The following is a 23,508-nucleotide window of genomic DNA, read 5'->3' as shown; positions in this document are numbered from 1 at the left end:
AAGAGTACATTCTGTTCAAAAGTACCATTATAACCCTACTAAATACTTCATGGAATAAGTATATAAAAATGAGTGGGCCCTTATTTCTATTGACAGTCTCTGCCATAAGCCAAAAAGACTTTTAATTAACTTTCATTACTATCTTCTTATAATTACAAATGTGCTCGGGAAGCAATATGTGATGATGAAAACATTGGCAATGTTCTTTACATGAACCTGATAATTAAAGGACTACAGATATAAACTAAGCTATCAAATTGTGAGAATTTTCACTATATGGTCTCTAAAAAGACAAAATATGATTTTTTTAAAGGTTCAAGCGTATCAGTAAGGTAATAGGTCCTTTCTAGTGGAATCATCTATTCCTTATCTTCATTCCTACTCTTTATTTTTATGGATCATTAATATCTGCTAAAACCAAATGTGAAGCTTTCTTACACTTTCAACTCATTTTTCATTAGTCCTATAGTAAACAATTCTCAAATTTATTGTCTCCCAATGATACTATCACAGTCATGATGATTAGACATAAGCTTTTTTATAGTGTCACATGATAGACTACTATAAAATTGAAGAATGATAATGATATCTAATTAATAAAAGTTCTCCAAACAATCAATATCTAGAAACATCATTTTGGACATCATGATTTACTGTAAGGATGTACTAGTCAATGAAGTAGGTCAACATACATCTAATTCCTCAACCTATAACCCACCCTACAAAATAAAAACATCATTATCTTTTCAGCATTACTTTCAAGGGGGTCCACTCCTTAGCTTACTCCACAAATACCATCATAAACAATCTTTCTCTTTTTCTCTTCATTTTCAAATTCCTAGAGCATACCATATAGGGCTATTATGTGAACTGTTAATCTCTGTCACAACTTCTTTTCCTGCTGACATAGCCGAATCACAAATTCCTCTCTACTTAAACAAAGGATTGCATTCCTATTATATATCTTACTTACCATTGTATTACTGAAAGCTCTCTGTAATTTAAACTTTCAAGATTAGGAATTTACCCAAGGGATACAGGAGTGCTGATGCATAGAGGCACATGTACCCCAATGTTTATAGCAGCACTTTTAACAATAGTCAAATCATGGATAGAGCCTAAATGTCCATCAACTGACAAATGGATAAAGAAGATGTAGTTTATATATACAATGGAATACTACTTGGCAATGAGAAAGAACGAAATATGGCTATTTGCAGCACTGTGGATGGAACTGGAGGGTATTATGCTAAGTGAAATAAGTCAGTCAGAGAAAGACAGATACCATATGTTTTCACTCACAGGTGGAAGTTGAGAAACTTGACAGAAGACCATGGGGGAGGGGGAAAAATTACAGAGAAGGAGGGAGGCAAACCATAAGAGAGCCTCAAATAATGAGCACTGAGGGTTTAAGGGTGGGTGGGGGAGAGGAGAAAGTGGGTGATGGGCATTGAGGAAGGTACTTGTTGGGATAAGCACCAGACGTTGTATGGAAACCAATTCGACAATAAATTATATTAAAAATAAAACAAATAAAAAAATAAAATACAAAAAAAGAGTCCTTCTTACTTCTAAAGATAACTTTTAAGTTTACTGCTGATTTCTTTCTTTCTTTCTTTTTTTTTTTTTTTTNCGGGAGATTTCCCTGTTGGGAAAACAACTATGCTATACATGCTTCCAAGAATTCAATGACCCATCTTCTATGGTAGATGACATATCAATCCACTTGTCTACCTCTTAAATTCATGGTCATTTTAGGATCTTTATATATTTCAAATCTTAAAATAACATGTCACCAACTCAAATTAATCAAATTAAAGACAGATATTCATTACCTTTTCCACTTTTCCCTATAATTAGTTTCCAACAGTGAGATCATTTTAATAACTACTAAAATAAGAAATTTAGAAACAGTTTGATTTGCACTCTTATGTCATAAATGGAATCTGTTGTTAGATTTTATTGTTTTGGTTGTTTGTTTGCTGTTGCTATTCTTCAGGCAATGACAACATTGATGAGTTGCTATTTTTCTTTGCTTTGATACTCTAATTGTCTATATAATACCAACATATCTTTGAAAATTCTGATGGTACAGTCAATAGCTTCAGTTATTCTTGAAATGATAGAGAATAAGTAATTACAGGAAAATTGCAAATTCAAATAAAACTTCTGAACTTTCTTTTTATACAAAAGCATACAAAGAACACCTTAAACACTTACCATGTTATAGATCAATTAGTCTCCGTTTTTTTAAAAAGCACATTAAAAATAAAGTAAAAACTAGTAATATTCCTTAGCTTTCAATGTGAAGGCAACACTGTCAGTCCCTGAAAAAAGCAAATTCCCTTCCAAAATCTGCTTTTTAGCCAATTTGTTTAACTGAGGAGTGCAGCCCTCCTTACCTAGTTTTAAAGACAAGAAGTTACATACTTTAGATGAATATTTGTAAAAATATACAAAGATTTAATAAAGAATATGCTTAAGATATTATATATCTTAACATAAGTAACATAGTACACATATAACATAATTGCATGTTATATATAATATATATCATAGAATGAATGGCTGTGACAGTCTTCCTTGTTCAAAGGGGTTCCCATGACACACATCCCTAGTTCATACTGCATGCACCTATTACCTGATCATAGCTGGATGGACTCTGACTCAAGTTCAAACTATATACAAGCTGGCCTATCAGATATTCTACTTCAAAAAGTGTACTCTGGGGCATCTGGGTGGCTCAGTCAGTTGAGCATCTGACTTCAGCTCAGGTCATGATCTCACAGTCTGTGAGTTCAAGCCCCACACATCAGGCTCTGTGCTGACAGTGCCAGGCCTGCTTCAGACAGGAGATCTTCTGTCTCCCTCTCTCTCTGCTCCTCCCCTTCTCATGCTCTATCTCTTTCTCAAAAATAAATAAACATTTTTTTAAAAAGTCTACTAAATGGGTCACCTGGGTGGCTCAGGTGATAGAGTACCTGACTCTAGATTTTGGGGTCGTGAGTTCAAGACCCATATTGGACATGGAGCCTACTTAAGAAAAAAAAATCTACTAAACAGGATAATAGTGATGAACTAAAAAAAAAAAAAATCAGATCCTGTCTTAAAATTTTTAACTCCAGACAGAGAACTGAAAAGTTCCTAGGGAGTGAGGGAAGGACTGTCAGAGAAAAGCTGAAAGTAGATACATTCAGAATGACAGTGAGTAGATAAACCAAAGTCTGTGGAAGCCATTATGCAACAGAAGGCAGAAACCATTAAGTATTTGTACACATGTATGTGTGTCTATACAAGATAAAACTTATTTTGTTTTTTGCAATAATGTGTGGACTTCAATGAAGAAATTCAATATACAACTTTTAAGGAATAGGCATTGTTCTATCTCAATATCAACCCAAATTTATTAACATAAAGTTGATTTCTTCTTAAGAGTATTTTCTTCCTTTGATTGTAGCAAAACACTAATATGCTTGATAGAATATCTCTTTCTTTCTAAATCCAGTCTTCCTTTTTTTTTTTTTTGCTTTTACTTTCCCAAACCTACTTGAAACACATATACATTTAGCATCATCATGAAGTATAGTACTGTGGTAAAAACCATAAAATAAACATTCCTTTTTATAAAACCTGCTCTTTACGTATCTGTTTATCAAATATTAAAAGCCTTACATACACATATATACTTTTACCACTTTCAGCTGCCAGAAGGAACCAAATCTATTAAAACTAAACTCTATAAGCCAAATAAAAAGAGTGCTAGAGTCTGCCTTAATGCTTGTTATACTAAGTAGTAAGTATATTCAGAGTTTGAATTTTCTCTAATAACTTTACTATAATTATTAACTCTTAGCTTTTTATGGCTTTTCATTAGAAGCACAAGGAAAACTATGAGGCATAAATATATAAAAAGCCATGACTTTTATATGTAGGTTGTTGAAGTCACATTTTTCGTTTATACTTTGTATTGCCTTTTGTTAAAAAAAAAAAAAGGTAATACTGGTAATTGTTACTAATTCTTACAAAATGACAGAGGTTAAACTTCCAACACTGTAATATCAAGGAATACTTAAAGCTACCTGACAACCTAGTGGGTTTTTTTGGTAGGAGGTATTAATTTTATTCAACAACTTTTCTAAAGCATACATATATTTAATACTAAAATAAACATATACTTGTTACAAAGTAGAGGGCAAAATTAAAACAAATTTACAAGACAAAATGGGAGACTTCCATGTTTCTGGTGGTGCCCTCTCTAGTCCATCCTAGGTGTACACTTTTATTCTTTTGTTGTTGGGAGCACTGAAGTGGAAAAGTTTGATAAAGACTTTTATACAGATGGGAGAAAAAAGCATAATGTTGATCTAAACTACTGATTCCATATTACTTTAGATTGTGACTTAGTTCTCAAGCTTTGGAGGCATGAGAATCACTGGGGGACTTGTTAAACCAGATGGGGAAGTTTCTGATTCAATAGGTCTGAGTGAGAGGACCAAAGAATCTGCACCCTAATAAGTTCCTGGTGATTCTGATGTTGATGGTCCAAGGCAGGGAAGGAGTGTTTTGGAGGCCTAGAAGAACAGAAGTCAAGTGACTGACCTTTAGTTTGCTTTTTACACATTTTAACTTCAATTATCAGCTTAATCTTTCAGGTCATATACTGCTATCCTGGCATTCAAATCACTAGTACATTTTCCACTGCTATCATAATATCTCATTTACTGAAGAGAAGTAAAGAAGAATATAACAAGGTGAGCATAAATTCCAAAGACTATCACATATTTTTAAAATTTTTTTATTTTAAAGAGAGAGAATGAACAAACATGTTGGGGAGAGGAGCAGAGGGAGGGAGAAAATCTTAAGAACGCTCCATGCTCAGCACAGAGCCCAGTGTGAGGCTTAATTCCATGACCCTGGGATCATGACCTGAGCTGAACTCAAAAGTTGGATGCTCAACCAACCGAGCCACCAAGGCACCCCACGTAAGTGTCTGAATCTCAGCTTTACCAGCTACTACCTGTGTAAAGATAGGCAAGATATTTAGCCTGTTTTCTCGTGCATAAAATAATCCTATCTCATATGGGGTTGTTATTAAAATTTGAAATAACATAACTCCTGGCACAATGTAGGCATATTAATGGCACCCAGTCTTGGGAAATTATTATTATATCTTGACAATACAATTCTGAAAAGGAGAAAACATTCATAGACACCTCCTATCTTGCTTATTTTTTCTTTGCCTCAAATAAGTCTTAAATGTATTGTATAGGGCAATATTTTATTTAAAGGCATCAAAATCCTTTACTGTAATTTATGATAATGGCTATGCTCCAACATTAAACTTGCCCATGAAACTTCTTGCTAATCCTTTTAAATTTCAACATTAGTATGCTAATTTTTGGAGGATTTTGTATGCACAAACTTAAACATAATTATATTTTAAGATTAATCTGAATATATGAAGTATATGCTAATATTTCTCCTCTGTAGTTACATAAAATGCAGAGTGGAGATGAACAAATCACCTTCCAATCTCTTTTTAACTCTAGTTCATATAATCTTTTTTCATCATCAAGTTTCTAACAGGAAGAAATACATGCCCAATTAATGTACTCTGAGGGGTTATGTTGCATTTCTGAAGATATTATTTGTTTTAAAAGAAGATTCTAATTTACTTTCTCTCAGCCAATCACTTACAAAAACAATGTGGTGATTAAACAAAAAATAACTATATAAATGTATCCCACTTATTTTAACCAGTAGAGGTTCATGATATGACCTTAACAAGCCTCTGATTAAAAGTATAAACGCTAAAAATTCTATTAGGTCTTTAGAACATAGCTGTCATCTAATAAAATATTACTAGAAGCAACCTATAGCAGCAGAGTTATCATGAAACTGTGACAAAATATTATTGTGACTGATATTAAGATCACAGAGGAATGGCAATCCACTTTACAAAAATTTACTATCCAAAATTTCTAAATCTATGCTATAATTAGTATGTAGACTCATTCTTAAGAGAAAAGGCTTTAGTGGATGGAATTGGAGTGTATTATACTAAGTGAAATAAGTCAGAAAAAATACGTACCATATAATTTCACACATATGTGAAATTTAAGAAACAAAACAGATGAACAGGTGAAGGGGGGGGAACAAGAGAGGGGAAACAAACCATAAGAGACCCTTAAAGATAGAAAACAAACTGAGGGTTGATAGAGGGAGGTGGGTGTGGGATAGGCTAGATGGGTGATGGGTACTGAGGAGGACATTTGTTATGATGAGCACAGGGTGTTGTAAGGGATGAATCATTGAATTCTACTCTGGAAATCAATATGCACTGTATGTTAACTAACTAGAATTTAAATAAATATTTGAAAAAAAGAGAAAAGACTTTAAGAAAATAACTGATTTTGTAGTCCTCATCAAGTTAACTCATCAAGTTATAAAAATAAACCATGTCCTCTTAAAAATCAAGTTGTATTGGGGGTTGCTAGGTGGCTCAGTGGATCAAGAATCTGACTTCAGCTCAGGTTACAATCTTATAGCTCATGAGTTCAAGCCTCACATCAGGCTTGTGCTGACAGCTCAGAGCCTGGAGCCTGCTTCAGATTCTGTGTCTCTTGTCTCTCTCTGTCCCTTTCTCTCTCACACTCTATCTCTCTCTCAAAAATAAAGACAGGGGCACCTGGGTGGCTCAGTCAGTTGGGCAGCCAACTTTGGCTCAGGTCATGATCTCATGGTTTGTGGGTTCGAGCCCCAAGCCTGGAGTCTGCAAAGGATTCTGTGATTCCCTCCCTCCGCCCCTCCCCCAGTCAAGCTCTGTCTCTCTCTGTCTCAAAAATAAAATAAACATTAAAAAAATAAATAAATAAACATAAAAAAATTTTAAGTTAAAATAAATCAAGCTGTATTGCATCTAAGAAGATTCATGTAGTGGTTGGTCTAAGTTAACCAACAACCTCTGGAAGGGTTTCCATTTTCAAACTAGATCTGCTTCTGGGATGTTTTGTTGCCCCCAGGCTATCTATTCAGAGCACTTCAAATATGTCTGAAGTACACTAAATACTCCCAAACTATTAGGAATCTGAATATTCAGGACCAGCTCAAATACAAAGTACAGCACAGTGATTATATACTTAACAGTAACTTAGACATGACATACAAACAATAGGTGGCCAGTTTAGAGCTAACAACCAAAAAATGATTTACCAATACAGAACCTCACTGGAATTTGAAAGACATTTTGAGAACTTCTAAACAAATGAAAAAATTTCATGGCAATTTTTTTTGGTAACACACATGAACAAGTTGTTTATCTGGGCCAAAACCAACACATACTAGTACTCTACAATGCCACCTGCCACACTGATTATGCATATGAAGCCAGAATTTTTGTAACTTTTTTAAAAGTATAATATATACAAATTACTAAAATAAAAGGCCTAAAAATAATACCAAACTTTGAAAATTGAGACATACTAAAGACATTATATTAAGTAAAACCCTTATACTTAAAAATGGCTTTAAGCAGCCAATGTTTTAGGGCGCCTGGGTGGCTCAGTCAGTTAAATGTCTGACTTTGGCTCAGGTCATGACCTCATGGTTTGTGGGTTCGAGCCCCGCGTCGGGCTCTGTGCTGACAGCTAGCTCAGAGCCTGGAGCCTGCTTCGGATTCTCTGTCTCCCTCTCTCTCTGATCCTCCCCTGCTCATGGTATCTCTCTCTTTCTCACAAATAAAAAACATTAAAAAAAAAAAACAAAAACATAAAAAGAGAGAGAGAGAAAGAAAGGAAGGAAGGAAGGATGGAAGGAAGGAAGGAAGGAAGGAAGGAAGAAAGAAGTGTGTCCTACCTAGGTCAGTGCAAAAACAGGGAAGGAAGGAAGGAAGGGAGGAAGGGAGGGAGGGAGGGAGGGAGGAAGGAAGGAAGGAAGGAAGGAAGGAAGGAAGGAAGGAAGGAAGGAAGGAAGGAAGGGTGTCCTACCTAGGTCAGTGCAGAAACAGTATTCCAGCTGCACTGTTGCAGTTAAGAGCCAAGGGACAATGTTAGCAGGATAGGCTAGACTATTAAAAAAAAACAAAACGAAGTTTATCTTGCTATACTACACACCAACATATACTACACTGAAAAAAGTAAGCTCTCCTGTGACAATTAAGATGAAAGACTCCGTGGCAAGCTCAAGAATCCTGTTACCAAAGTAAAAAATGACACAGGCACAGCAGGAACTAGTAGTACTTCCCTTTAATTCTACCCTCAAGGAATGAAATAGCAAATGGGAAATGTATGAATAGAATGACTATAACTATAGTCATTTTAAACGACTATATGGGGGAAAAGTCAAAGAAAAGAGAAATAGAAAGAAATGGACAATGTCTAATCTACAAAATTAAAACATAAATTAATAAAACATACTGACAAGTGAGGTGTAAAACTGAAGATGTTCCCAGCAGAAAAGTTCTTGAGGAAAACCTCACCATTTTTGGCTACATCTGCTATGATGTTAGCTACTTTGGCTGTGCAGGAAGACTGTGGAATCAACAGACTTGCAAACAGCTGAAGTATTCCACTTCCTTGGATTTTTTCACTTGTTTCCATATCTGAAAGAGATACAAAGACCTTTAATGAAAATCTTCAACACTAATACTGACAACAGTATTTACCTACAATAAAGTACTCAAGAATTTTCACCATCCATAATAAAAATTACTTACGTATGTTCAAGTGTATATATATTTACACTAAATAAATATATTTATAATTTTCAGTTCAAAAAGCTGCTTTTATCTTAAGTTTTTTGTTTGCACAAAACACTTAATAATACAATGTTCTGTGTACCTAAAATCAGATTATAAAGGAATCCTCTCTGAATATACCATTAGCATATCAAATTTCTTTTCAGTGTTAGTTCTAACCTGATCTATTTTGACTAAGAAGGCTTTTTTTTCTACTTCCCTTCTGAATTGTTTACAGCATACCATTATATATATAATTTCTATGGTTTCCTACAATCCTATAGAGATTTTTTAATGACAATTAAATGAGCAAATAATTCACCTTATGTCATTTTATATGGAATCATATAGAGGAGACAATACAGTTCCAATAACTACTATGTTTTTCATATAACTCATTCAAGTAACCACTAATGAAGAAGAGAAACAGTAAACAGCAATAAGGCCATGGTATTCAGAAGTCTATTTGTTGATACAGAAATTCAGGAGTCCCCTACTTTTTTCTTTCTCTTATTTGTTAAAATAGAAATAGCCTTTCTATGAAACCATGCCACTTCATTTTTTTTAACCTGTTATTGAAAGCAAGACCTATTAAAAGACAGTAAGAATAACTGGAATGATGGAACTAAAGAAAAACTCAAGGAAACAAAACTTAAAACTACCATTTGATTCTGAACAATGAAGAGGAATGGCATGTATTTAAAGATAGTTATAAAGCTCTTTAAAACATTCAATTTCAATTTAGTCTTCTGTATCCTTTATATCCTTAAAAAAAAAAAAAGTCGACTTTTCATTATCTTTAGCCAGACTACTATTGACATTTTAACTACACTCCTTTTAAATGTTTGTACAAATAAGAGACAGCTCTAAAGATTTCTTGTTAAATGACAGCTGATATGATCAACAGGAAAATCATTTTTTTAAGTTTTATTTATGTATTTTGAGAGAGGGTTTGTGTGCAGGTGCTCACAACCAGCAAGGATCAGAGAGAGAGAGAGAAAGGGGGGGGGGGGAGGGGAGGGAGGGGGGGGGGGGAAAAGGGGAGCCATGTTGGAGGCTGTTTAATAGCNGCAAGGGGGGGGGGGGGGGGAGGGTGAGGAAGGGGGAGAGGGAAAGAGAGAATCCCAAGCAGGCTCCATGCCATCAGCACATAGCCCAATGTGGGGCTTGATTTCATGAACCATGAGATCATGACCTGAGCTGAAAGCAAGAGCAAGATGCTTAACTGACTGAGCCACTCAGGTGCCCCAGTAAATCATTTTTAATAGAATAATTTGAGAGTCTACCAAAAATATAATATAATTCTTTATGGTAAGTGCTGATTGTTTAGTGTGTTTCAAATTGTGGGTCCTAATGCCCATTCAGAACTCTGGCTTGGTGAACAAGAAGCAGAAATTTCTTAGAAAGAGAAATAAAAGGGGTGCCTGGTTGGCTCAGTTGGTTAATCCAACTGGTTCAGGTCATGATCTCGCGGTTTGTTGGTTTGAGCCCCGCACTGGGCTCTGTGCTGACAGCTCAGAGCCTGGAGCCTGCTTCGGATTCTGTGTCTCCCCCTCTCTGACCTTCCCCCACGCTTGTGCACTCGCTCGTGCTCTCTCTCTCTCTTCTCTCTCTCTCTCTCTCTCTCTCTCAAAAACAAACATTAAAAAAGAGAGAAACAAAAATAACATCTGCAACAACAACAAAAGAATAGAAAAATAATTGCCCAAAGTGAGGTAAAACAGTGAAACTTTAGTTTGAATCATGTGTATGCACATGCACGTGTAATCTTATGTGTCTCTGTAAAATGTATTTCTAATTATAGGTCTGGTCAAAAAAGTTAAAAACCATCATTCTGCGCACCCTTTGACTATAGAGGATTCTGAACTAAAGAACCTTAACACTCTCTGAACATCATTAGGAGAACTGTGAGATGGTTGAAGAAAAGGAAAACTGTACTTCCATGGATTTATTATCTTAAAAAAAATTATGTGCAATTGGTTATATGTGTGCGTGTATTCATCTATGACATCAGCACTACAGATAAGTAACCAAGGTTATTCAATGTTGAAACCCCACCCATGCATTTGCTGTTGCTACCATAAAACCCAGTACATTTTCACACAGCTGATACTATTTTAGCTTCTTATATTTTATGTACTACAATAAGCAGGATATTGTGGGGATATCTTAAAACAACTTCAGTTATTAAGTGAAGAAACAGAGCCCAGAAAGATGAAGTAAAAGTTGCCTAAAGTCACTAATCATACTTATCATAGAGCATAAACAGCAACTTCAGATTCTGTGACACTAACAAATCAACATGTGCCTTACCTGACATCCACCAGTACTTTTTTAACAGAAAGTTTACTTGAGCATGAATAGGGGAAAGCTGTTCTTTCGTGTACAGTTTCTTACTATGTTTCTTATAATTCAGATTATTACAAACATAAACTACCCCATGATGGGACTTAAACACAGAAGCTGCCCTTTGAGCAAGAATATTTATAAAATATGTGATGTTTTGCTTTTATTTTGTTTCTTAGACTAAAAAATAAGTTTTTAAAGTACTACCTAAAAATCAGACACCAAATATCCACTAACTGATTTTTTCTCAAAGAAGCCAAAAAGATCTAAACTCCATGCGCCATATTAAAATCCTTCCTTTTCTGACCATTGTTACCGGAAGATGCACATCCCCAGAATGCTGGGGCAGACTGCCCCAGGGGTCTTGTCCCACCATCTGCTGGTGCTGGGATGACAGCAAGAGTCTGGCATAAAGCGTGAATCACAATTAGATGTGACGCTGAGGCATTTGTGTGTGTGGAGGCGAGCAGTTAAGTGCAAATCACCCATGCATGTCTCATTTTAATCATAACTGAAAGAATGGCTTAACATCAGAGCTGAACTATCAGGGGCAAAGGGTAAAAAAGAAAACAAAACAATACAAAACTCTTACACGCTGATGACACTTGCCACAGACTACAATCCAAGTAATTGGGGAAATAGTTTGTACTAAATGAATGAAAGATTTGGAAATAGTATCTTTTTAATGGTATCGTCAGAGAAATAAAAGGGAAAATGAAATCTGTTTTTTTCACATAAATCTGATTTACTGTTTAGAAGAATCTAATAGGAATTCTATTAACCTGCTAGCATGGGAATACTATGTAAGTTCGATTTTAAATTAAACAGCTGGGATTCTTTCCTTTGGCATAAAAACATAAAGAACCAAATAGTGCTTACCACTAAAATGCCACTGTACAGTAAATAATTACAAAGTTTCAGACTATACTTTCATATATACATTCTGCACTGGCAATCTACTCCATCTCAAAATGTATATTTATCTGTGAATGAAAAGATGTTCTCATATCTGTGAGCACTCTTGAAATAATTTTAAAAGAACATTAAGAAGTAGTCACCAGTTAGTGTTTGCAATCGAAATGATTGGCTACCTGTAAAGAAATCATTCACTGTGATCAGGAGTCTGTTAAAAAAAAAAAATGTACACTTTTCATCATCTTTAGCCAGACTACTATTGACAGTTTAACTACACTCCTTTTAAATGTTTGTAGGAATCAATTCAACATCTTTCTCCCCCTTCAGATTTAGGTGTGGTCATAAAAATGCTTGACTATGTCTACAAATTATAAGCAGCTGGCAGTCCTTGAATTCTGAAGGGCCCATATATGGAGGACAATTGCTAATCTACAGTAATATCTGGGGGCACTACTTCAAGAATCACATCCATCACAGTAGTCTTTGCAGTTATGCAAGCACTCATTCTGTTCCTGCCGTCCTATGTCCACACTCCACCCGATCTCCTAATGGCAAGGAGGCAACTTAGTTATGAAACTGCCGGAGTTGGAAAGAACAAGAAAAGCAGGCATTTGGATCAGAGAAACTTGAAAGAAGAATAAATCAAGAAGCCAGGCTACAATGCCAATGCCATACAGTGCCATACAGGAGAAGTTAAAGAAATACCTGTAGAACTTCTTAAGGCCAATAACCTGGTAGAAGATTAGGTAGAATGAGAAGGAACTCATAATTCCTTCTAGAAAGGCTAAAATTCCCAACAAAGCTGTTAATACGTTAAAATAGCTGGGTTTACAGTTACACATCAAGAAGGGGTGTTCAGTTATGTTACTAAGATAAGTTGAATTTATGATGTTATGTCAGCAGATAGACTACATGAGAATAAATTAATGGAATGCATCTGGTAACCAATTTATAGTAAACTCCAAATTAGAAAACAAAAATAATGACTGCTATTCCTATGACTCTATCAGATTAAAAACGTATCTAGATTAGATTGACAGAATTGGTTTAGAGTAATAAAAAATGTGTGAAATTTTACTTAGAATTATGGGAAGAATAAAGAACTGGAATCTTTGTATTACAGGTCCAAGGGATCTTTATGACTATGAAGAAAAGATTCAGATTTGGGATTGACTGCAAGGACAAGGATAGGACCCATGACTCAAAGGGCCATGTGTTTCCTTCCCTGGGGAAATATGTATTTCTCAAGGGGTAGATATTTAGAATAGGGTGTAACAAGAGACCTGGCCCTGTGCCTAGGCCGTCTGACCCAACTGCAAGGCATCCCTGATGACCACATAGACAAGCCCCGAATAGACATTTGCACTTGCAAATGTCACAAATATCTCAAATTTAACATTTCCAAAATTAAATTTACCCTTTTCCCATTAAATTCATACTAGTCTCTATCTCAGTGAATGGCAGGGCACCCATCTAAGCCAGAAGCCCCTGAATGATTATAAATATATCTCTTTTAGTAAATGCCTTTCTATCACATTTAATAAAAAACACAGGCTCCATAGATTCCATCTCACCAGCATCTTTTGCATCTATCCTTTGTACATCCATGTTACTTCAAGTTCTCAGTTCTGACCTTTATTAAATCCAACAGCCTCTTCAAGAGTCTCCCTAACTCCAGCCCCCATCCCCTCATCTGTCATCTAAAATGACACCAAACTAATCTTCTGGAAATGTAAATTTCATGTTACTTCTCTACTGAAATCTTTTAAATGATCCACCATAACATTTAATGAAACAGTCAAGCACATCTGTCTCCTGTTACTCTTCCATTGACTTCCTACACTCTAGCCACACTAAATTACTTACAGTACAACAAATTAGTCTTATTTTATACCTTCCTACTGCACATGTTTCCTTCTGAAATGCCACCCACCACTTTAGGTAATTCCTACTCCGACTCAGTGTTTTAATTTAAAGATTGAAAGCCAATCAATCTTCCTAATGATATCTGACCAGCATAACAACTACTTTAAATGTGTCTTGAGAGCATTTTTTAAATTTCAAAGCAATTTCAAAGACATTATCTCATCATTTTTAAAACAGTCATGTAGGACTGCATTATAGGTTATCTTTTTCTAATATTACAAGTAAGCCCACATGATAAGATTGTATTGGAAAAGGAAAAAGAAACCAGTTTTTCTGATTCCCAGTCCAGTGCTCTTCCTACCACAACTTATTTAGATGTGTGGTGATGACAATACTTTGACTAGATTCACCAAGTTATTATGTGAGAAATATTAATACATTTTTTAATCCTTATTTATTTTTGAGAGAGAGAGAGACAGAACATGAATGGGGAGGGGCAGAGAGGGAGACACAGAATCCAAAGCAGGCTCCAGGCTCCACGCTGTCAGCACAGAGCCCAACACGGGGCTTGAACTCACAAACCATGAGATCATGACCTGAGTTGAAGCTGGATGCTTAACCAACTGAGCCACCCAGGTGCCCTGAAAAATATTTTTATTTGACATATTTTGCAGGAGTAAGAACTGAAGTAATAAAAGGATGTATAGTATTTTGAGATAAACCAAGGCAGTAATTGAAGGAAAGAATGGGAACTAAGTGTAGAGAAAGCAAGGCAGGCTTAAAACAGATTTAAAACACATAAGAGGAATGTATGCTGACTGTAAGAAGATTAAAATAAGAGCCTGACAAATAGGAAATTAATGTTTTTAAAAGAAAATGGAAATATATGAAGTGGGGAGTAGGGAATGAATAAAACAGTTTCTTTAACTTGTGAGAAACTTTTTCCTCCAGTAAGGATTTTAAGCAAATAAAAGGAACATGAAATGCAAGTGAGAAAATGTATGCAGTCATGAAAAGAAAAAGGGCAGAACAAAGACCCGTTTACACAATGACTCACCATCAGAAACAGGTCTTACTAAAAGAATAAGTTGTGACAGTCATTTTATAAAATTACAATAAATGATTCTGACAGTCTTGCAGTCATTTCAACTCCAGGGATAATGTAAGCTGTGGGAGTGGGAAAAGTCATGTGTTTGGAAATCACTGCAAGAAAAAGCAGGGGGATCTAGTAGTTTGATTACTTTAACATTACTACTAACTAGGTTATAAAACAGTTGCTAAAAAATTAAGAGTTCTGTGGTTAAAAAAGAAAAGAAAGATATTTACTGAGAAAGTAAACACCAAGAAGAAGTGTCTTCATGATTGCAATTAAAGCAGAGTTTATAACTAGAATTGTTCACTTAAAAGCTGAAAGTACTGAAAATATGGTCTCTATAGCAAATTAAGAGAATGAGGTGATAGTAAAACACAGTGAAGCAATATTTTCAGTAAATGACCCATCTCCACTCTGCAAGCCAAACACCTTAGGGGAAAACATAAAGAAAGCTAGAGATCTGACATCTGTAGGATTCTTTAAAGTCCTTAATTTGTTAATGTTTACTGTACGCATATAATAAGAGTATACATTTTTCTCAAATAAATCATTTCTGAATGGAGCATCATAAAAAAAGTGATCCAAGAAACACACTTAAGGAAATAACACTTGATGCCAACAAGTCAACATGATATAAAATTTACTTCATTTTTTCAGGAAAACAAACAACAAATGTATACAGAAAAGGAAACAAAGGTAAGGAGTCATTCAAAATTGACACTACTATAACACTGGCCAAAGGAAAGAAAAGTTGGATTGCTCACAGTATCATCTTTATTAAGATATAATTAAGAAATACCCAACAATAGATAACTATCATTGTGGTTTAGCCATCCAAAAGAACATTATGTAATCACTAAAAACATCATTTAAAAATATTAAACATAATGGGAAAATGCCCAAAAATATGCTTTCAGGGGCACCTGGGTGGCTCAGTCAGTTAAGCGTCCAACTTCAGCTCGGGTAATGATCTCAAGGCTTGTGGGTTCAAGGCCTGCGTCGGGCTCTGTGCTGACTGACAGCTCAGAGCCTGGAGCCTGCTTCGGATTCTGTGTCTCCCTCTCCTCTGCCCCTTCCCTGCTCTCTCTCTCTCTCAGAAACAAATAAACATTAAAAAATGTGTTTTTAAGAAAGGAAACTACACTTACATGGCATGATTTCAATTTTATAAAATAAAAAAATACTAAAAACATTTTCTGTATTTTTAAGTTCTATACCATATGCTGGCATTATTTTATAAAGAGAAAATCTATTTTAAATCTGTATATATCAGGACATACTATAAGTAACAGAAACTACTATATACTCCAGTTTATATTCCAATAGAGGAATGTACTAGCTTACAATTCACGTAATTGTAAAATCTGAAAGTACAGTGAACTTCATGAATGGTTTCCTGCTCCTGCTGCATTTCTCTGAGCTCTGCTCAACTCTCTCCTCTTCTGTGTGTTGACATTATCAATTAGCCCATATCATGGAGGAAAAATGGTTATACCACTTTCAAATCTTATAAAAGAACAACACAGAAGTCTTCTTCTCTCTCCACACTTCTCCTCCTCTCCTCAAAAACAAAACAAAACAAAACAAAACAAAACAAACCCCTAAAGTACCATGGTTCACCCAAACTGAACTAATCTAAATTAGTTATTTTGGCCAGATCCATGCCATGGAGTGTACTGATTAGTTTAGGCATGAACCAATTTCAGCAAAGAGACCCTAAAACCTTGGGGGTTACATTTCATGGCTTCCCCAAAGGAGGAGGGCTGCATAATGAGAAAAAGAGGGGATGCAGGGGTGGGGGGGTATTTAGGCTACAGTAAAGAAAAGGGGGAATGTAGAGACACAGGGTATAAATGAAGCAAAGAACTGACCAAGATTTGTAGTGATTTACTACTGCTCTATTAGAAAGATGAAACAAATCCAAAATAAATCATGTTGGCTTCAGTAAAGTTGGAAAGTTTTTAAAGTTTTGCAGGAAGAAATTAAAATTTTCTTTCAAGTACAGTCCTAGAGAATAGGAAGTAAAAGTTATCAAGCAAGGCTCAAGATACAGGGTTCCAGTTATGGAATGAGTAAGGCACTAGAATAAAAGAAGTACAGTCAATGATATTAAAATAGTAATGTAACAGAACAGATGGTAGCTACACTTGTGGTGAACACAAGGTAATATATAAACCTGTCAAATCTCAGGTTGTATACCTGAAACTAATATGACATTGTGTCAACTATACTAAAATAAAAGTGAGGGCGCCTGGGTGGTTCCGTCAGTTAAGCATCTGACTTTGGCACAGGGTTCCAGTCCAGCATCAGGTGAGTTTGAGCCCCACTGAAGGTGAGCTCGTGTCCTGCTCTGGGTGAGCTTCTCTATTTCACTCCCTCTCTCTTTCTGTCCCTTGCTCACTTGCACCTTCTCTCACTCTCTCTCTCTCAAAAAAAAGAAAAAAAAAGAGTAAATGAATTAGTTAAGAGTTGAGAATAAGGACTCAAAAGAGAAGATATTACTAATCAAGAAAAGTATTGATGTTAATTTCACAAAGGTCAAAAACACTTCAGAACAGATGACTTAATGCTGAAATGACAAAGAATCAATAATTTTATGTAAACTTTTGGTAGAGGTTTTTAATTACTAGGGGGAATGAATGACTACGTTATATATATGCTGTGACACAGGAATAGTTGACTATCATATGTTTTAAGTTAATTATTTTAAAAAGTGTGTGTTTGGGAGACTAAAGAATGAAGTTCCATGAATGGAAGAAATATCAAGCCAAAGCACTTCAAGAAAAACAACAAAAAAGACTGTGAGTTAAAACAATAATTGCCAGGGCACCTGGTTGGCTCAGTCAGTTAAAACATCCAAGTTTAGCTCAGGTCATGATCTCCTGGTTCATGGGTTCAAGCCCTGCATGGGTTCTATGTTGACAGCTCAGAGCCTGGAGCCTGCTTCAAATTCTGACTCCCTCTCTCTTCGTGCCCCTCCCCCCACCCCCGCATACTCTCTCTCTCTCAAAAATAAACATTAGGGGCACCTGGGTGGCTCAGTTGGTTAAGCGTCCAACTTTGGCTCAGGTCATGATCTCACAGTTCATGGGTTCGAGCACCGCACTGGACTCTGTGCTGACAGCTAGCTCAGAGGCCTGGAGCCTGTTTCAGATTCTGTGTCTCCCTCTCTCTGACCCTCCCATCCCCCCGCTCACACTGTCTCTCTTTCTCTTTCTGAAATAAATAAAACATTTTTTAAAAACTTTAAATAAACATTAAAAGCAAAAAGAAACAGTAATTGTTACAGAATAAGTCATGAGAGACTTTGAGAGACCATAAATGATTTTTTTTTGTCAAGAGACATCAAGAATAAGGGTAAAGAACAATTAGCAAAATACTGATAATTCTATTCAAAATATGTCTACCACTACAAGTGCACTGAATCATTTTGAAAAGAGAAGAATCAAGTAAATTTCAAACAGTTTCCAACATACTCTGGCTATACCAATGACAAAAAACCCTATCAACACTAAACTCTAAAAAGAGAAACAGACTTCAGACCACCATAACCTACCAAAATTGGGGGTAAATTATGTGTTGAAATTACTGCTAATAAAATAGCAACTAAATAGCTCTTAAAATACACATGAGATTGAAACGTTATCAGTAAACCAACAGACATTAGACATCATTAAATGAAAGCTGTGAGGAAACATGTACCACATTTCTTGAGAAACTTCTTTCCTTTCCTTAAGAAACCTGAAAGCTAATGAAGGAGCAGGATATCACCATTACAAATATTTAAGTTACAGTGTTAACATCTGTGAGGCTTCCTAACCACTCTAAAGAAAGTTATTAGATGCATGTACTGACTTAGTTTTAAATACTTAGTAAATACCTACCTACCATGGGCTAGGCAAATGGTTAAGAAGACATATACAGTCTATACCTTGCCCTCAAAGAGTTTATAGTTTAGTGAGGGACGCAGACTGGTATAAAAACAGTTATGTTATTTTGATAAAAATACCACAGCAGATTTAATGGTCAGAGGGACCTAGCCCAGTCTAGATTTCTATTTGCCTCATCTTCATAATATCTGATGATTAGCCATTGTTTTAGAACCTCATTTCCTCCAGAGAACTATCATTTTCTATACACTATCCCTTCGTAAGTCATACTGAAATGGAAAGTATTACAGACTAAGCTAGACGAGGCAAAATATTTACCCATGGCTAGAATCAGGGTTAAAGAATACAGATTTCACAGTGGAGGTAACAGCACATATCATGAGGTCTGTTATTATCACCAGGATCCTCACCATCCATTTCCCTCTCTTTACCCACATACAATTTTTGTAGCCACTTAAGGTTCCATGATAGCTTAGAGAATAAAGAGACTACTTTGGCTTACAGAATTTTGCAGATGTCAGAACACTTTTCCAAGTACAATATTTCAAAATGATCTTCTACCTCAGTCCTATCCTCAAAAACAGCCCCAACTCTCCATTATGTACCACATTTACTCTCCCAATCCTATCACCATAATAACCAATGTGCTTTGCAGACTGTGAGAAATGGTAATATGTAGCACCCTAAAATGAGTGCTGAAAGTTTTTCAACTTGGTCCTGGACTTACCAGGTATCATGGCACTGGAGTAATTGACTAGGTCTCTGTAACACTGAAGACAAATATCAAACTACTGTAAAAATCCTACAAACCAATGGGGAAAGGTCAAGGCAAAATGTTCTAAGAGAGAAAGCAGGGCATCACAGGATAGCCCTACCTAAATGATAAGAGAAAAAAGTCTGATGGAGGTCTGTTAACAGTGCTTAATCCAAAACAAAAGGGGAAATTTCAGTCAAAGAAGAATTGACTCTACTAAGCAGAGGTTGAGACAAGATCAGAAATGAGAAAATGGACTGCAATTTCCCAAGACAGAACACGGTAACAGGGAAAAGAATAATTGTGAGATGGTCAGTTAAAGAACCTTCCCATCCCTAAACTTCAGACCTCATCTGAACCTATCTTTACTGTGCCCTTTGGATCCCTTAACTATTGTACACAAACACCAGTCCCTCTCAGAACTCTACCTCCCCATCTTCACTGCAGCTGGAATCCTTCTCTGGAGATTTCCTGTGAAGTGCTTTCAAGCAGATCTCAACTCTCTTCCTCTTCTACCACAAGACTCAAAGCTTGGGGCTTGAGCTGGTATTTTCTGAGCTCAAAAAGATCTTTTCTAAACCATTTGTCCTCAGGCTTCACTCAAAAACAATTCTCTCTTTTCAACCTCTATCATCCAGTGATATTATGCAATTCTCATCACTAGTATCCCAACCCTCAAGTACACTGGATCTTATTCTTAGGTTCTGTCTCCTCTCCAATTCCTGCCATCATTCTGAACAACTGTGAATCTACACAAAGTGGTTAATAACTTGGCCTCACGTTCCCTGACTTTAATGAACAGCCTAATTCTCCACTGCTCTGTGACAATCCACCACACGGTAATACCCAGGGTCCTGGCCCCTTCATCATGGAAACTTGTTCCACAGTTGAAAGCTTAAGTTTGAAAATTACTTTCTGATTACAGTCTTCTATTTTATCATGCATTTTATTTCCTTATTAGTAAGCAAATATTTTTTAACCTCACTGAAACCTCTATTCATTCAACTCCTCCTTCTTTTCCCAATCTATCGGCCCTTCCCATAACTGATTTCATCCCTACCTACTCTGAATAAAATGATCAACAGAACTGATCAAGGATCAATTCTAGAATTTCCTGTTTTCTAAAACCCTATCTAGCTATTTCACCTTGCATTAAGTCCCTGACACTGGTTGAATCCAGCCGTATACTTCTTCCTGCTCTCCAATTTTAAAATATGTTATTAAATATGATAGCTAGTACCGCAACAAACGCACATTTTACAATCTTAACTGGACCCTCAACATTGTTCAGCAATTCTTTTCTTTATGCCTAGTCATTTCCCTTTCACATTTCCTAAGCCAGTAATTCTAAACATCTACTATTCTCTACATATGCCATATTCTCCATCATAGTCAACAAATAACCTTTCTTGGTAATTCAGAGTGTCAATATTTTGTTCCTTCACACTTACAACGTAAGTTACCTATGATGTAACCTATCCTTAACTCCTGCCTCTGAGAAAAATGTTCTCCTCCTCTTTCTTCTTGCCTATCGCCCAACCCTTCTTTCAACTTGCTACCACAATGTTCTTTTCAAAACACAAATCTGATGTTTATTTGTCTGTGCTGGTTCCCTTAGGATGGTGCTATAGATTGAATTGTGTCCCCCTCCTAAACCCCACCATTTATATCTTGAAACCTAACCTCAGTGTGGTGCCATTAGGAGGTGGGGCCTTTTGGGACATGATTATGTCACAACAGGAGTTCTCATGAATGAGATTTGTGACCTTATAAAAGACACCCCTGAGAGATGCCTGGCTTCTTCTACCATGTGAGGTTCCAGCAAAAAGACAGCTGTCTGAGTCAAGAAGTGGGTCTCACCAGACACTGAATCCACCAATGTCTTGATTTGTACTTCCCAACCTCCATAAATGTGAGAAATGCAACCTGGTCTGGGGCATTGTTAGGATAGCAGCCCAAGCAAAGACACACACCATAAAAGTCCTTTCATAATTTGAACCCTTACTCCCTTTGTCATTTATCATCTCTTGCCCCTTCCCTGAATGTACTTTTTTTTTTTTTCTGCTGGCCATACCAAACTTTTCAGTTTCTAATTGAACCATATTTTTTCTTCCAATACTATGACTTTGTGTATTTTGTTTCCTCTGCTTGGGATGTTCTTCTCATAATCCTTAACCCTTCACCATTACCTGGTTAAGTACACTGTATTTTCAAAATCCAGCATTATGATCCTGCTTATCAATTACAATGTTATAATTGTTTCCAACTTCTTAGCACCTATTTGATAGGTGAAGACTTGAGAGTAGATCTGAGATCATTTAAAAAAATTAATTTTTACTAAGTCCCTACCATGTTGGGAATAGAAGATAAACAAGAAATGGCATATCCTCACATAAGGCTGTCTAATAAGAGAAAGAGAGGGGCTAATAAATTATCATAATTGAATGTGACTAATACCACAGTAAGATTATATAAAACAGACATAGTGGGAAGCAATCACAGTTCCATAAAGATCATGGAAATTTTCAATAAGAAGGTAACATTTGAGCTGGGTTTGAAAGATAATAAAGAACACTGTAAGCATAAAAGGAGAAAAATATATTCAACAAAAAAGGAATATGTACAAGCATTACCAGCTGAGGTTAGGGACCCTAAATTTGAAACAGCAATATTCTGTACCACTGGGTGATTTTATTTTATTTTATTTTACTTTACTTTACTTTATTTTACTTTGCCAACAGGTGAAGGATACTAGAATTTGGAAGTGAAAAAGGTAGATAGTTGGTATTATCCAAGGTTTGGAGAAGACAGAGGTAGAAGTATATACCTATAAAATACTCATTTATCCATCAAACCCAGGTGAAATGTCAGTCCACACGTGACACTCTCAAAGACTCTTAAAATATGACTTGAATCCAGCTCTCTGTTTCCCCAGTACTTTGTAATCAGCTCTATTACATAATGTATGATACTGTATGAAAATATCTATTACTTGTCTACATAAACTCTCCAGGGCAAAGTACCAACTAATGTGTGGTGGTACCCAATTAATGTTAGTTGAATAGAATTGCCCTGCCCTTAAAGAGTTCATAACTGAATAAATGAAAAACACATACACAATTAATATACACTAAGTTCAAACGGAGGTACGTATAAACTGTTATAGAGTACTAAAGATGGAGCAACCGAGTTACATTTATTGATGTTGTCATAGTTGCAATTACTTCTAACACAAGAGTACTGAGCTTATAAGGAGACTGCCTTATATTTTAAGAACTTTCCCATCAAGAATGGAAGTTTTTTTTGTATAATTACCTATCACTAGCTCATGCAGAGACTAAACTTTTCACTTTGCATTAAGCTAATCAGGCCCTGGATTACATGTTTTCAATAGCAAACATATGCAAAAATGTTCTTTAAACCTTCAGAAATCATTGCAGAAAATTACCTTGCCTTTATAGTATCCCTCCCACATATACACATCAGAAAGAAAAGATGATCAATCCATAACTAAGTTATTATGAGCCAAATGAAAACATTCTGTTTGCTCTTTTAGTACAATGAATAGAAAAGATGTGTAATACTTAACTATGGGAAGAGAAAATTACATGCATCTAAAATGAACTCACCTCACAGAACACTGTGTGCTAAAACCTAGACTTTGAATTTATGTCTTTTCAAAAAATCCATTATTCTGCCTTTTGGAGCCTCATTTTTGGGTTTATCCCAATGAATATTAAAAAAATAGGTCATGGAAAACCTCAGTAAAATCAGTTATAGATTCCTGTGTGGAAAGTTCTAATACTAATGGCATCATTCTTAATGAGCAGTTATTCCAAAACAGAAGTGTTATGGCACACCATTCATTTTGATACTTCAGTAGAATATATATTCCACTTTTAATGGTTAC

General features: G+C 35.8%; 1 protein-coding gene across 5 annotated transcripts in view; it reads right to left on the bottom strand.

The window, feature by feature from the left end:
- The window catches only part of RAP1GDS1 (Rap1 GTPase-GDP dissociation stimulator 1), a 173,402-nt gene that overhangs the window by 103,665 nt on the left and 46,229 nt on the right, over positions 1–23,508 (bottom strand). For all 5 annotated transcript variants that reach the window (XM_077762333.1, XM_077762332.1, XM_077762334.1 and 2 more), the window contains one exon: positions 8,477–8,599. In XM_077762333.1, the coding sequence (XP_077618459.1) occupies positions 8,477–8,599 (123 nt within the window). The remainder of the gene's footprint in view (positions 1–8,476; positions 8,600–23,508) is intronic.

This window comes from Crocuta crocuta, unplaced genomic scaffold (genome assembly GCF_008692635.1).
Source record: "Crocuta crocuta isolate KB4526 unplaced genomic scaffold, BGI_CrCroc_1.0 scaffold83, whole genome shotgun sequence".
Classification (NCBI taxonomy): domain Eukaryota; kingdom Metazoa; phylum Chordata; class Mammalia; order Carnivora; family Hyaenidae; genus Crocuta; species Crocuta crocuta.
The sequence above is the reverse complement of the archived record's forward strand: the minus strand, read 5'-3'. Positions and strand labels throughout refer to the sequence as shown.